The 12,050-nt window shown below is 61.7% G+C and overlaps 3 protein-coding genes across 3 annotated transcripts in view; 2 read left to right on the top strand and 1 right to left on the bottom strand.

Moving 5' to 3' along the window:
* Nucleotides 1-2,663, top strand: part of CEP112 (centrosomal protein 112) — a 475,621-nt gene extending 472,958 nt beyond the window's left edge. The window contains exon 28 of the transcript XR_009560193.2: nucleotides 2,604-2,663. The gene's annotated coding sequence lies outside the window, so the exon portion shown is untranslated. The remainder of the gene's footprint in view (nucleotides 1-2,603) is intronic.
* LOC138842478 (basic proline-rich protein-like) lies at nucleotides 1-2,726 on the bottom strand. Its single transcript, XM_070044515.1, has 2 exons — nucleotides 2,720-2,726; nucleotides 1-1,712 (listed from the first exon to the last, which is right to left on the bottom strand). Exons 1-2 carry the CDS (start codon nucleotides 2,724-2,726, stop codon nucleotides 1-3), a joined length of 1,719 nt encoding a protein of 572 aa, XP_069900616.1.
* Nucleotides 2,725-12,050, top strand: part of AXIN2 (axin 2) — a 26,383-nt gene continuing 17,057 nt past the window's right edge. Inside the window, exons 1-2 of the mRNA XM_060289917.2 lie at nucleotides 2,725-3,539; nucleotides 11,738-11,869. Of these exons, the coding sequence (XP_060145900.1) occupies nucleotides 2,725-3,539; nucleotides 11,738-11,869 (947 nt within the window). The remainder of the gene's footprint in view (nucleotides 3,540-11,737; nucleotides 11,870-12,050) is intronic.

Consider the following 12,050-nt stretch of genomic DNA (forward strand, 5'->3'; position numbering starts at 1 on the left):
TCATGGATCGCCGGGCCGCCGGGCGTCCAAGGCGCCCGTCTCCCCCGGCGAAAGCTGTGCTGTAAAAGGTGGGGGCGGAGGCGCGGCCCCGGCCGAGCCGCTTCCGAGCCGGGTCCCCCCCGGGCCGGGGGCGAGGTCGCGCCCAGCCGCGTCGCGGGCGCAGGGCGCGGGAGAGGGTCCGGCCCGGCCGAGAGGCGGCCGGGAGGGCGGCCGCGAGCCGGACGGCCCCGGAGAGGGGCGGCCGGGGCGCCGGGGACGGCCCGGAGCGCGGCGGGCGCGTACCTCCCTTTCAGGACCGTGCGCCGGCTCGCGCCTTTGAAGTGCACAGTGAAATCCACGGCGCAGTTTTTGTTGGAAGCGCCCGGAGGACGTTGGGTGCCCGGAGTGGTTGCTGGAAGCGGGGCCCGTGTCGAAAGCCGGGCCGGGCGGGGGCCGGAGGGGCCGAGGGCGGCCGCGGCGGGGGCGAGGCCCACTCGGATCTTCCGCAGAAAGAGGGGCGGCGGGGCGCGCCTCTGCCCCCTCCCTCGCCGCCGGGTTCCCCGCACTCCCTCCCCGGCCGCGCGACTCCCCCATGTTCCCCGACGCCGGGACCGGCCCGGGGGGGCCCGGGGCCGCGGCGGCGAGCCGATCCGGGGGCCGGGGCCGAGGCCCTGCCCAGGGCGCCCGCGAGGTCTGGGCGCTGAGCGCGCGCGCGGACCCCTGGTGAGTGCGAGGCCGAGGCGGCGGGCGGCCCGCGCGCTTTGATGTGCCGGGCGGCTCTTTGAAGTGGGCAGGCCGGCTATTTCGGGGCGCGCTCCGGGCGGGCGCGGAGAGGGGCGGCGGGCGCGGCGCCTGGCGCTCCGGGGGGCTCGGCCGGGGTGGCGGGGGCCCGGCGGAGAGACTTGTGCGAGTGGCGGCCGCGGCGGGGGCGGAGCGGGGGCAGATCCCCCTGCCCCGGGGGCGCCGCGCCGGGGCGGTGCTGGATGGGAGTCTGGGTGCGAGTGTGCGCCGGAGTGCCTTTGGGAGGTGGGATGAAAGGGTGGCGGCGCCCCCCGCCCCCTCCCCTCCCCCCGCCCCCTCCCGCCTCTCTCTCCTCCCCTCCTCTCCTCCCCTCCCGTCCTCCCCTCCCAGCCCCGGTCCGCGCAGAGGGGCCCCGAGCGCCGGCCGAGGCTCAGTCTGCGCGCCCGAGCGGCCCGAGCCCGGGGCGCCCGCGTCCCCCGCGTCTCTCCTGCCGCCCGGCCCCGTGCCCCCGGCCGCCCCGGCCCCTCGTGCAGAGAGGCCGAGCCTCCGCGCGTCGCCATTGCTGGACCGGCTGCCGCTTTCCGCGCTTCTCCTGCGGGCGCCTCCGACCCGGGCTCGGGGGCTGCGAGCGCCCACCGGGGCTCTGGACGTGTCGGGGTGGATTGGGGCCGGGCGTCGGGCCGGGGGGGCTCGGCGGAGATGAGAGCCGGGCCTCGGGCCGCCTTGGTCTTCCAGGTAACGGGGCCGCCCCACCTCCTCTCCGCCCGGGGAACGCGGCGCTACCGGCGGCCTGAGGCCCCGCACGGGGGCCACGCGCACCCACCCGGAGCCCAGGGTTCCCGCCCCCGGTTCGGGGTCGCGCCCCCCGCCCCGCCCCTGCCCTCTCCCGAGTTTGATCCTCCCCTTGCTGGGGAAAGCGGCTGGTTTACTGGTTAGATAAGACTTTTTGCTTTTGGGAAAAAGAGGCTTGAGGTCAGCCGAGTCTGGGATTCCTGGCACAGGCAGTGTTAGCGTGAGATGGTCTCTGATCCGGTTTTGTAGGGTTTGCGGCTCCAGGAGGCGGGGGGCGCGGGGGCGACGGGTCGTGAGGCTTCTCTGCTCCCTGGCAAAGTTGGAAGATCAAAGCCTTGTCTGAGTGAGTGGATTTCTGGTTTGGGGGAGCCCGGAAGACCGAGGTGTAGACTGAGCCGGATTCTTGGCGGGAGGTGGGGGCGCAGCGAACGCTTCCATCTGGGTTGCGGGGCGGGGGCTGCAGCCGGGAGTCCGGGCGCCCGTTCCGCCCTGTGCTGGGCGGGCTTTCCTCCTCGGTCGAGGCTCTTCTGAATTTTTAAGGAGTGGGAGGGGGGGCGCAGGGGGAAGGGGTGGGTGGGGGGAATGGGAACCAGATGCCGGGGACGGGCGCGTTTGGAGCTCGAGTTATCTGTGCGGAGAGCCGAGTGGGGAAATTTACCGAAATTGGTTTCACCTGCACACAGCCCAGCGGCGCGGGGTTGCGCGTCTTTGGAGTGGATGCTGTCGGGGCGAGGGGAGGGCAGGGGAGGGGAGGGCCGCCCTGCGTGCGCCCGGACCGGTGGGTTTTTGGAAGCTGGTGTCTTCCACCTCCCGAGCCCTCCGCCTCCGCTCCCCCTCCCCGCGCCCCTTCCCCGCCCCTTCCTCCTCCCTCCTCCCCCCCAAGCGTGCAGGGAGCTCAGATTTCGCCTTTGAAAAAGCAGCGTCTGATACTTTAGATGAGCACCTCGCAGATAGCTGGGTTGCTTGATTTGAATTTGAGGAGTTGAAAAGCCTGTTTACTTTCTTGCTTTGATGTTGGGTAGATCTGGTTTTGATTATATCAATACCCTTTTCTCTCCCTCTACCTCCCCCCCCCTTCCTTTTCTTCCCAGAAAGGAGGCTCAGATGAGTCCCTGCTGACTTGAGAGAGAAAGAGAGACCACGCTGATTGCTGAGAGGAGCTGGAAGGAGAAAAAAAAAATTCCTCAACTCAGCGAGAAGAACTCACTCGCCATGAGCAGCGCTGTGTTGGTGCCTCGCCTCCCAGACCCCAGCAGCAGCTTCCGCGAGGATGCCCCGCGGCCCCCAGTGCCGGGCGAAGAAGGGGAGACCCCACCGTGCCAGCCCGGGGTGGGAAAGGGCCCGGTCGCCAAACCCCTGCCTGTCTCCTCCAATGCCAGGCGGAATGAGGACGGGTTGGGGGAGCCGGAGGGGCGGGCGTCTCCGGATTCCCCTCTGACCAGGTGGACCAAGTCCCTGCACTCCTTGCTGGGGGACCAAGACGGTGCTTATCTCTTCCGGACTTTCCTGGAGAGGGAGAAATGTGTGGATACCTTAGACTTCTGGTTTGCCTGCAACGGATTCAGGCAGATGAACCTGAAGGACGCCAAAACTTTACGAGTAGCCAAAGCGATCTACAAGAGGTACATCGAGAACAACAGCATCGTCTCCAAGCAGCTGAAACCTGCCACCAAGACCTACATCAGAGACGGCATCAAGAAGCAGCAGATCGACTCTGTCATGTTTGACCAGGCGCAGACGGAGGTCCAGGCGGTGATGGAGGACAATGCCTACCAGATGTTTCTGACTTCTGACATATACCTCGAGTACGTGAGGAGTGGGGGTGAAAACCCGGCCTGCGTGGGCGGCGGGGGGCTGGGAAGCCTGAAGCTCGTGTGCGGCTACCTCCCCACGCTGAACGAGGAGGAAGAGTGGACTTGCGCCGACTTCAAGTGCAAACTGTCCCCCGGCGTGGTCGGCTTGTCCAGCAAGACCCTGAGGGCTACAGTCGGTGTGAGGTCCACAGAAACTGTCGAGAATGGATACAGGTGAGCCTTTGGTGGAGGGTGAGGGGCTGGGGGGAGCTTGGAGGATGAGCTGGCCTTTGCAGATGTTTTGAGTTAAGTAGGGTGGATGGACGGATGCATGTGCTGCTGAGGCTGACAAAGGCCTGTCCTGAGCTCGGACCGCTGGCCACGAACCCTTCGACCTTGCGTTTTGCTGTTGAAAGGGGCGGGAAAGCGACGCACACACAGCTGAATACCTGTAGTCTTCCGGTGCCGGCTTCACACAGGGGCAGGCAGTGTGCGTTCATGCGGGTCACTTCCTATCCTGGGCCAGTCTTGGGGTGGGGTGGTGGAGAGAGGACGGCAGCTTTTGATGCCGATGACTCACCAGCTACCAGGCACCGGTTTGGGAAGGGGCTGTTCACAGCTAAGACATAGGGAGTAGGATGGACGTGGCCAAGGAGGCACCTGGCTTGTGGCGGAGCCCCAGGAAATAACGTGCGTGCCCACGACCGTGGGGATAAGTGGGATCCGTTGAGCTTTCCGTTCAGATGAGAGCCAGCAATTGGCGTAACAGCTGGGCTTGCGGTTCTCTTTGTGGAATGAGGTATTAACCCTGCAAGAAACCCTCCTAAGGAGGGGAGGCCCTGTGACTTTCCCGAATGCAGGACCCTTAGCTTTGGAGCCGCTGATACATTATTCTGGGTTTTCAGTGCCTGCGGCCCGAGGAGCAGACCCCAGTTGATTATTGCGTTGCTTGGTGCTGATGGAGAAGAGGTCTTGGCCGGAGAAGACTGGAGAAGGGAAGAGCACCTTCTCCTTCGAGGCTTCAAAGACCAATGGTTCTTTATAGAATGGCCAAGTCTCAAGATTCTTGACCTTTGGAGGCAACTTCAGACCTCCTGTTAGAATGAGTTTTTCTGTCTCTTTCTCGCTCTCCCCTTCCAAATGTCCAAAAAGAGAGTGAGCCTCTCAATCCCAGGTTGCTGCGGACAGCATGAGGGGAGGGGCTGGCCGGGAGCCGCTTATCTCGCTGTCCATTGTGTCCGGCTCCGTGGGTTCGGAAAGGCAGACGCGATCTGGCGGCTGCCTCTCTGGAGGTTACCCTCCCTCTGTAGGGTCCGAGGTAGGAGGAGGGGCAGAGGAGCGGGGTCTGAGCCTGGAAGCCTGTGATCTCGGGGTGGCCCTGCAGGGAGGGAAGGATTGTGTTGGGTCCACCAGGGGGCGCGCCTGCAGCCTCGGGAGCCGGCCGTCTGCGCGCAGACATCTGGTCTACACCTTAAGTGGGAACGGATTGGCTTTTGCGAGGGAGCCAAGGATCACGTGAACGGAGTTGTTTCAGCATCTCTAAGCTCATGGCTTCAGGCTGTTTTGGAGGAAGATACTGGCTCTGGCTTCTGTGGCTGGCAGTCGCGGGCCACCTGCCACCCCTGCCCTGTTCTGTTAGGTGGACGTTTGGGTAAACCCGCTGGCCTCCATGCCCTCCAGGTTGGCAGCGGTCGCCAAGGCTACTTAAGGCCTGTGGTCAGGCAGCTTCTCCGAGAGCCTTCAGACAGTGCGGCTTCTGTGTCCTCCAGTGTCAGGGCCCAGAGCACCACCTTTGTAAACAGCGAGACCGGCTCCCCAGGTGGGACCCTGCTGTGACCCCTCCCCTTCGCGGGTGGGCAGGAGGACCCAGCCTTGGCGAGCCCCTCCCCCTTCCACAGCCCCGCGGCTGGGCTGTCACTAGGGTTCAGCTTTAGGGGGCGGGCCCTTGGGAGCGTCGGAGACCCCGGATGCAGGGCCTGGGGTGCTTTGCGTGTCAGCACTTGCCTTTTGGATGGGAACCGTGGGTGTTCACATACAGATGACACCTTTCGTTGGCCTCTGGGGTTTCCATACGAGATTCGTGTGTGTGTTTTCTCCCACTGTTGGGAAGAGATGACATATCTTACCCGGACTGCACATGTCTTAACCTGGGCATCATCAGAGAGAAATTAAGACGCACCCCGGTGTTTTGTTTAACATGCGAGGTATTCAAGGGTGCCTGAGGTGTGCTATTAGGAGCTGCCCCGAGTTATTCAGAGGCCCGAGTTGCAGCCCGGACCGCCTCTTACCGCCTGGGCTGAAGTCTTTCTGAAGCCCGTGTGTCCTCTGTAAAGGGAGCGGACAACCCTCCCTTCAGTTTATGTCACAGGTCGCTGTAACATTAGGACCAAGATAATAGACAGGAAAGCCCGTTGCGAAGGGAAATGTCTGAACAGTACTCATCACCGGCTGTGTGAGAAGCGCCAGCCAGGTTCGGGTCCCGCTTTCAGAGAGTGAGCCTTGGGTTCTAGCGCGTGTTCACTGTGAAGTTTCAGCATGTCCCCTCCCCGCGCCGCGGCTTTCTCTGCTGGCGGACCTTGAGCCGCGTTCGCAGCTCTTCTGGGATGTGGGATCGGCCCCAAGTCAAGTCCGCCTCCCCGCCACTTGTCAGGCCAGGTGCAGTGAATGAACCAGGAGCCCCGAGTCCTGCCCTGCCGAGGGTCGGTCCCTTTCACCAGCTGTTGAGCAGCAGTCTGGGCAGCTGGATGCCAAGGGCATGGCTGATCTTTAAGCCCTTTGATTTCCTTGAGCGCTCAGAGCAGCCTCGTTTTAATGACTTGTTTGTGTCCTTACTGACGTGGTGTCAGGTTTCATGTAGAGTTGGAGCCTAGGAGCAGGCATGGTCCTCAGAGGGAGCGGCTCGGGTTGGAGAGGGGTCCAGCAGGAGGCCTGGGCTTCTGATGGTCCCTGTAAGTAACCCAGAGCCAGGGCGAGACACACAGACACACACGCACACACACACACACACACGGGGACACACCCACACACACACACACACCCACACACACGGGGACACACACAGACTACACACAGACACAGAGACACACACACACCCGGCCGCACACACACACACACAGGCTACACACAGACACACAGAGAGACTATGCACACAGACTACACACAGACACACACACACACACAGACACACACACACACAGACTACACACAGACACACACAGGCTACACACCCAGACACACACAGGCTACACACCCAGACACACACAGACACACAGACACACACAGACACACACAGACTATACCCAGACACACACAGGCTACACACGGACAGACACACAGACACACAGACTACACCCAGACACACACCCAGACACACACAGGCTACACCCAGACAACACACACACAGGCTACACACACACACAGACTACATGCAGACTATACACACAGACTATACCCAGACACACACACAGACAGCACACACACGGGGACACACACAGACTACACACAGACACACAGAGACAACACACACACAGGCTACACACAGACACACAGAGAGGCTCTACACACAGACATACAGGCTACACACACACAGAGAGACTACAGACACAGACACACAGACACATTACACACAGACTACACAGACACACACAGACTACACACACACACACACAGACACAGACTAGACACACACACAGTCATAGACACACACAGACTACACACACACGTACATACAAACTATACACACACAGAGACTACAGACACAGACTACACACAGACACACACAACACCTGGAGCATGGAGGCGTGTGCGGAGGGGCTGTGGAGTTCGGAGCCGGGGTCGGGATGCTCTCCTTGTCCTGCCCTGGGCGGTCTCACCTGTCTCTCACTGGACCCTCTGCTCTGGCCTCACGTAAAGTCAGGGGGCCCCAGCAGGTGGCTCCCAGCACTTCCTGTCCCCCCAGAGCGCTCGCTGATGGGGCCGGTTTATGCGAAGCCACTGGAATCGAGCTTGGCCTCCATCCTCAAAGCAAATGAGGCGAGAGGAGAGCTGTGCTGGAAGCAGCGGGCCACAGCGAGCGGGTACAGGCTCTGAGGAGGGCGCTTTGCTGGGACACGCTTGTCGCTTGTCGAAGTTGGCCTGCTCTCAGAAGGGTGTTGCCTGATGCCATCTGCGCGCCTGGCCTCTCTCGCTCCAGGCAGAGGGCTTTTTTTTTTTTAATTTTTTTTTGCTGTACGCGGGCCTCTCACTGTTGTGGCCTCTCCCGTTGCAGAGCACAGGCTCCGGACGCGCAGGCTCAGCGGCCATGGCTCACGGGCCCAGCCGCTCCGCGGCACGTGGGATCCTCCCGGACCGGGGCACGAACCCGCGTCCCCTGCATCGGCAGGCGGACTCTCAACCACTGCGCCACCAGGGAAGCCCCTGTCAGAGGGCTTTTGAAAAGAAGAGCACACAGCCTTAGAAGCCAATACTTTTTAAGTTGCATTGTTGTGAGAGGGGACCCAGAAAGGGGTCCCAAAGGTCACGTCTATTGTGCTCTCTGTATGGGCTTTGCCCTGGTGTCTGGGGAGCAGGCGGGGGCCTGCAGCATCTCACTGAGATAAGAGATAAGAATGGTGGTGGGGGGCAGAGGAGGAGCCCACATTTCCCTTCCCTTAAGGTCCCAGGAGCCTCTGCTACCTGACAGCTGAAAGCCCTTTGCATATTGAAATTGCAAACCAGGTCTGTGGATGGATGCCCAGTGCAAAATCTGTACATAGGCCTTTACTCTCCAGAGCAATTTAAAACCCTTGCAGCAACTGGGAGCACAACAGTCCTGAAGAAACACTCAAAGCATCTGGGGACAATTACTGCAGTGTGGTTGAGTTTCTTCCCTTCTTCTTCTTTTTTTTTTTTAAAGCGATCACAAGAAAGCAGCTCTAATTCAGTTTCTTGAAATTACGTGATGATTTTGACAAAGTTCTGAGCTCTTAAAAAATTGAGTCTCTGTCTCTCCCCACAGGCCTGCCACCTTCCTCTGCCTTGTCCTGTTATGATGGTAGGAAAATCCCAATACTTATTGCAGGCAGCTGAGCTAAGAGCAGTATATTCCATTTTTAATTACCGGTCACACAGTAGCCCTCTATTTTGGAAGGGAGGGAGACGAGTTTATTTTGGGACCCGTGTGTCTGACCGGGAGCACAGAACTCTGTCCACGCTCGGGATCTGAGCGAGGTGCCCTTTTCTGTGGGGGAGGGAGGGGTTTCTGTTGAGTCATTTTCTCCCTGCAGAGGCTGAGTTACAACCCTCATGCTTGGGGCACCGTTAATGTGTTAATACCACGAAGGTAGCACCCTGAAGGGATGGAAAGAGTGTGTGAAGGCGGTTTAAGGCCATTTTGGCTCTTTTGATCTCCCTGCTACGCCTCTTAGGCGAAAACACCCCTCAGCAGCCCGCTTGGTCCTGGGTCCTTAAAGAAGGAGAGTGGAAAAAGCTTTGAGCTTCTGCCACGAGCCCCACGCTACCTGCGGCTGGGGAGGCCCAGATGGGGAAGACAGACCTGTCCCTGCCCTCGTGGAGCTTGCAGTCGCGTACACGGGACAGGCCTTCACCATGGAAACGCACTGACGCTGTGTAATTGTCATGATCAGTGTCACCCAAGAAGTCTTGTTTTTGTTGGCGGTGGTGTTTTGGAGCGTTCCTATGCCAACCCCGGAAACAGTGCCCTCGTTGGGCCTTTCGGAGAACACGCGGACCCCGTGCAGGTGGCCGTGTTTGAACTGCGCGCTGTTTTAGTGGAGCCCTGTGTCCATGGAGGTTGTGACACCTGGGGTCACCCAGCTGGCCGGGAGCCAGGCCAGCACCAGCCCGCGGCCTCTTGATTTCTGTGTTACTTGATTCCTGAAGTCCATCAGCTTCTCCATCCTGCTTTGAGGCAGCGGCCCATCGAGGCAGCTGGGGGCTTTGGGCCATTTTAAAGCCTTGGGCGACCCCGTGACCTGCACTCACCCGCCCCTTGGGGCTGCCCTGGCCGTGGAGAAGGGATTTTTTCTTTCTGGCTTGTACGCCATTTCCTCTTGTCCCACCTTCAGTGGCAATACCACCAGAGCCACCCTCCTCCTTATCGGCTAGGAGACTGTTCTCACTAAATCATCCCTCGTCTCGTCTCTTCTCCAGAAAGACCAACTGCCTCTCCTTGGTTCTCACCACCTTCCTCTCTCTCTTGCCCTGGTGTCTGGAGATCCCACACTGAGGATGTGGGGACCAGTTCTACGTCATGGAAGATCTCACCAGCCTCATTGCATCATCGTAGAAAATCCTGGGGGCAGAGTGGTGGGGGGAGCAGAGTATCCAGGTGACAAGGTCAAGGTCGCTGGCCCGTGGTATTCAATGACCAGAGTGTCCAGGTGACAGGTCAAGGTCGCTGGGCCGTGGCGGTCAATGGGTTCAAGCGCCACGTTCCTCGTTTGCACTTTCTGGTCACTTCACCACGTCACATTCCTGGAATCTGGCTTGACGTTCCCGCCTAGCTCAGACCAACAGACTCGGGGTCCCTGCTGCCGTCACCTCCTCCAGGTGACCAGAGGTGGGTTCCACGCGGCCGGGCCTCCAGCGGGTGGCCTCCGACAAGACTTTCGGCCCTTGCTTGGGGCCCGTTACCTCCCTGGGGGGTCGTGAAGACGATCGGGCAGCAGACAGTCCTTGAGCCCCTGCCGGGGGCCGGGGGAGGGTGCAGCAGGGAGTAAACCAGGCCCTGCCCACAGCGAGCCCTACGTCCTGGTGGCCCTCGGGCTTCGTTAGCATCTCGGGGCGGCGGGGTTGGGCTGGACAATTATTGTCACTCTTGTTTGTTTTGTCACTGCAGCTAGAGGATAGGCCCCCTGAGGACAGCTGCCAAGCTGTTCTCCCACCTTTTCCAGCCCCGCTGCCCTCCCTCCCGCCAAACTGTGCAGCGGCTGCCTGCCTGCCCCACGGCCACTTCAGTGCAGCCTGGTGGCCCCCCAGACCCCTCGTGCCGCTGGGGAAGCCTCCGGCTCCCCCTCACCCAGCCAGCTTGACGCCCTCCTGCCCCAGGCTGGGGAGGACTGTCCACCGCTTCTCCCATCCCTGATCCTCACATCTGCTCCCCCCCCCGTCCCGGGGAGCCACCCGGCCTCCCGGCCCGCCCCCTCCGACACTGCAGGGCCAGGACTTCCTCTTCCAGGTCACTCATCCTGCCTCTTATGCGAGAGCTCTTTGAAACGTCGAGGCTGGTCTCTGAACAGGGGCAGAGAGAGAGGCTGAATGGGAGCCACACGAATCCATCCCACACCCGCTGCTTCCAGCTCTGACATCCAGGGCTGCTGTGCTTGTGGGGCACATCTGTCAAACGGGCACACGCGCTCCTCGCCCAGGGGCAGTGAGGGCCGGAGGAGGTGGCGTGTGTCGGGCGCCTTCGTGCCTTCCTTCTGGTACCCCTGCCCAACCCCCGTCACGGGGACCCGCCTGCCAAGCCATGGGTGCCAGGGGACCAGAGACCGGGGCTGTGCACCTCACGAAAGGGCTGGGGCTCGGTGAGCACGGGCAGGAGGTGCTGTCACCTTTCAGGGGCCCCTTTCATCCGCCAACCCCGAGGCCATCTTTACAGACTGGCGGCTGCGGCCTGATGGAGTAAGTTCCCTTACTTGGACTCGGTGGCCCTGGCAGAGCGGGCCTGGGTCTCTGCAGACGAGGGCCCTTCCTGCCCACCGACCACGGCGGGTTCTGCCTCTCCCTTCCCTCCCGCACTGAGGCCCTCGCGGTGACACAGTAGGTGACACAAGAGGAATGCAGCCCAGCTGGGCCGGCACACTGGCGTTTCTGGGAGGAGGTCGGGGTGGGGGGTGGGCAGAACAGGGCCAGAGGCACCGGATCAGGGCCTGGACCTTCCTTGGAAACCGCTGTGCTGCTCCTCTGCGTCCGGAGGCCCTCGGCGGCCCTGGGGGGGCAGCCTGGCTGTGGGCCGAGGCCCAGCTCGGGGCAGGACGGAAGCCCCAGACCGCATCCTGAACTTGCCTATCTGTCCGTCTGTCCACTCGCCAGGCCCAGCCGCTAGTTGTTTGCCTCTCATCTCCGCTAACAGAACCTGGGAGGGGAGTGTGGAAGTTTCGCTGTCCTCTTGTCTCCTTCCCTGTACAGGCCTGGGGGTGGGCGCAGGGAGAGAGGACACTCCATCCCGTCGGTCATTCCCTAGCCTCCCCTCTAAGAGCAGGGTCCTCCCTCCAGGTGTCTCTCAAGAACTCTGTAAGAGCCCCTGGGGTCCCCTGTCCCCTGGCAGAGCTGCGGCTCAGCAGGCCCCTTTGTGGCCCCTGCTTTCCGCCCAGAGGAGCACCCAGCCCTGGCAGCAGGCTGGCCTGGAGCACGTTGTGGGATTGTCCTGGGGTCCCCCGGTTCCCTGGGTTTTGGGTGAGAGTCGGTGATGCAGTGCTGTGGTCCTTCAGGAGGAGCGATCCGGTGAATCCGTACCACGTGGGTTCCGGCTGCGTCTTCGCGCCAGCCACCAGCGCCAACGACAGCGAGATATCCAGTGACGCGCTGACCGACGATTCCATGTCCATGACGGACAGTAGCGTGTAAGTACATTCTGGTTTCCCCACCACGTACGCGGCTGGCGGCGTGACCCGCCAGGCCACGGGGCAGGGTCCTCACCCGGCTTTGCCAATCCCACCTGTGTCCACGTGGACGTTTGTTGGATGGGAGGGGAGTAGACCCCCGGGTGGGCCTGGTCTGGCTCAGGAGGCTCCCGTGGTCGCC

The sequence above is a fragment of the Globicephala melas genome, chromosome 20, assembly GCF_963455315.2.
Source record: "Globicephala melas chromosome 20, mGloMel1.2, whole genome shotgun sequence".
Taxonomy (NCBI): domain Eukaryota; kingdom Metazoa; phylum Chordata; class Mammalia; order Artiodactyla; family Delphinidae; genus Globicephala; species Globicephala melas.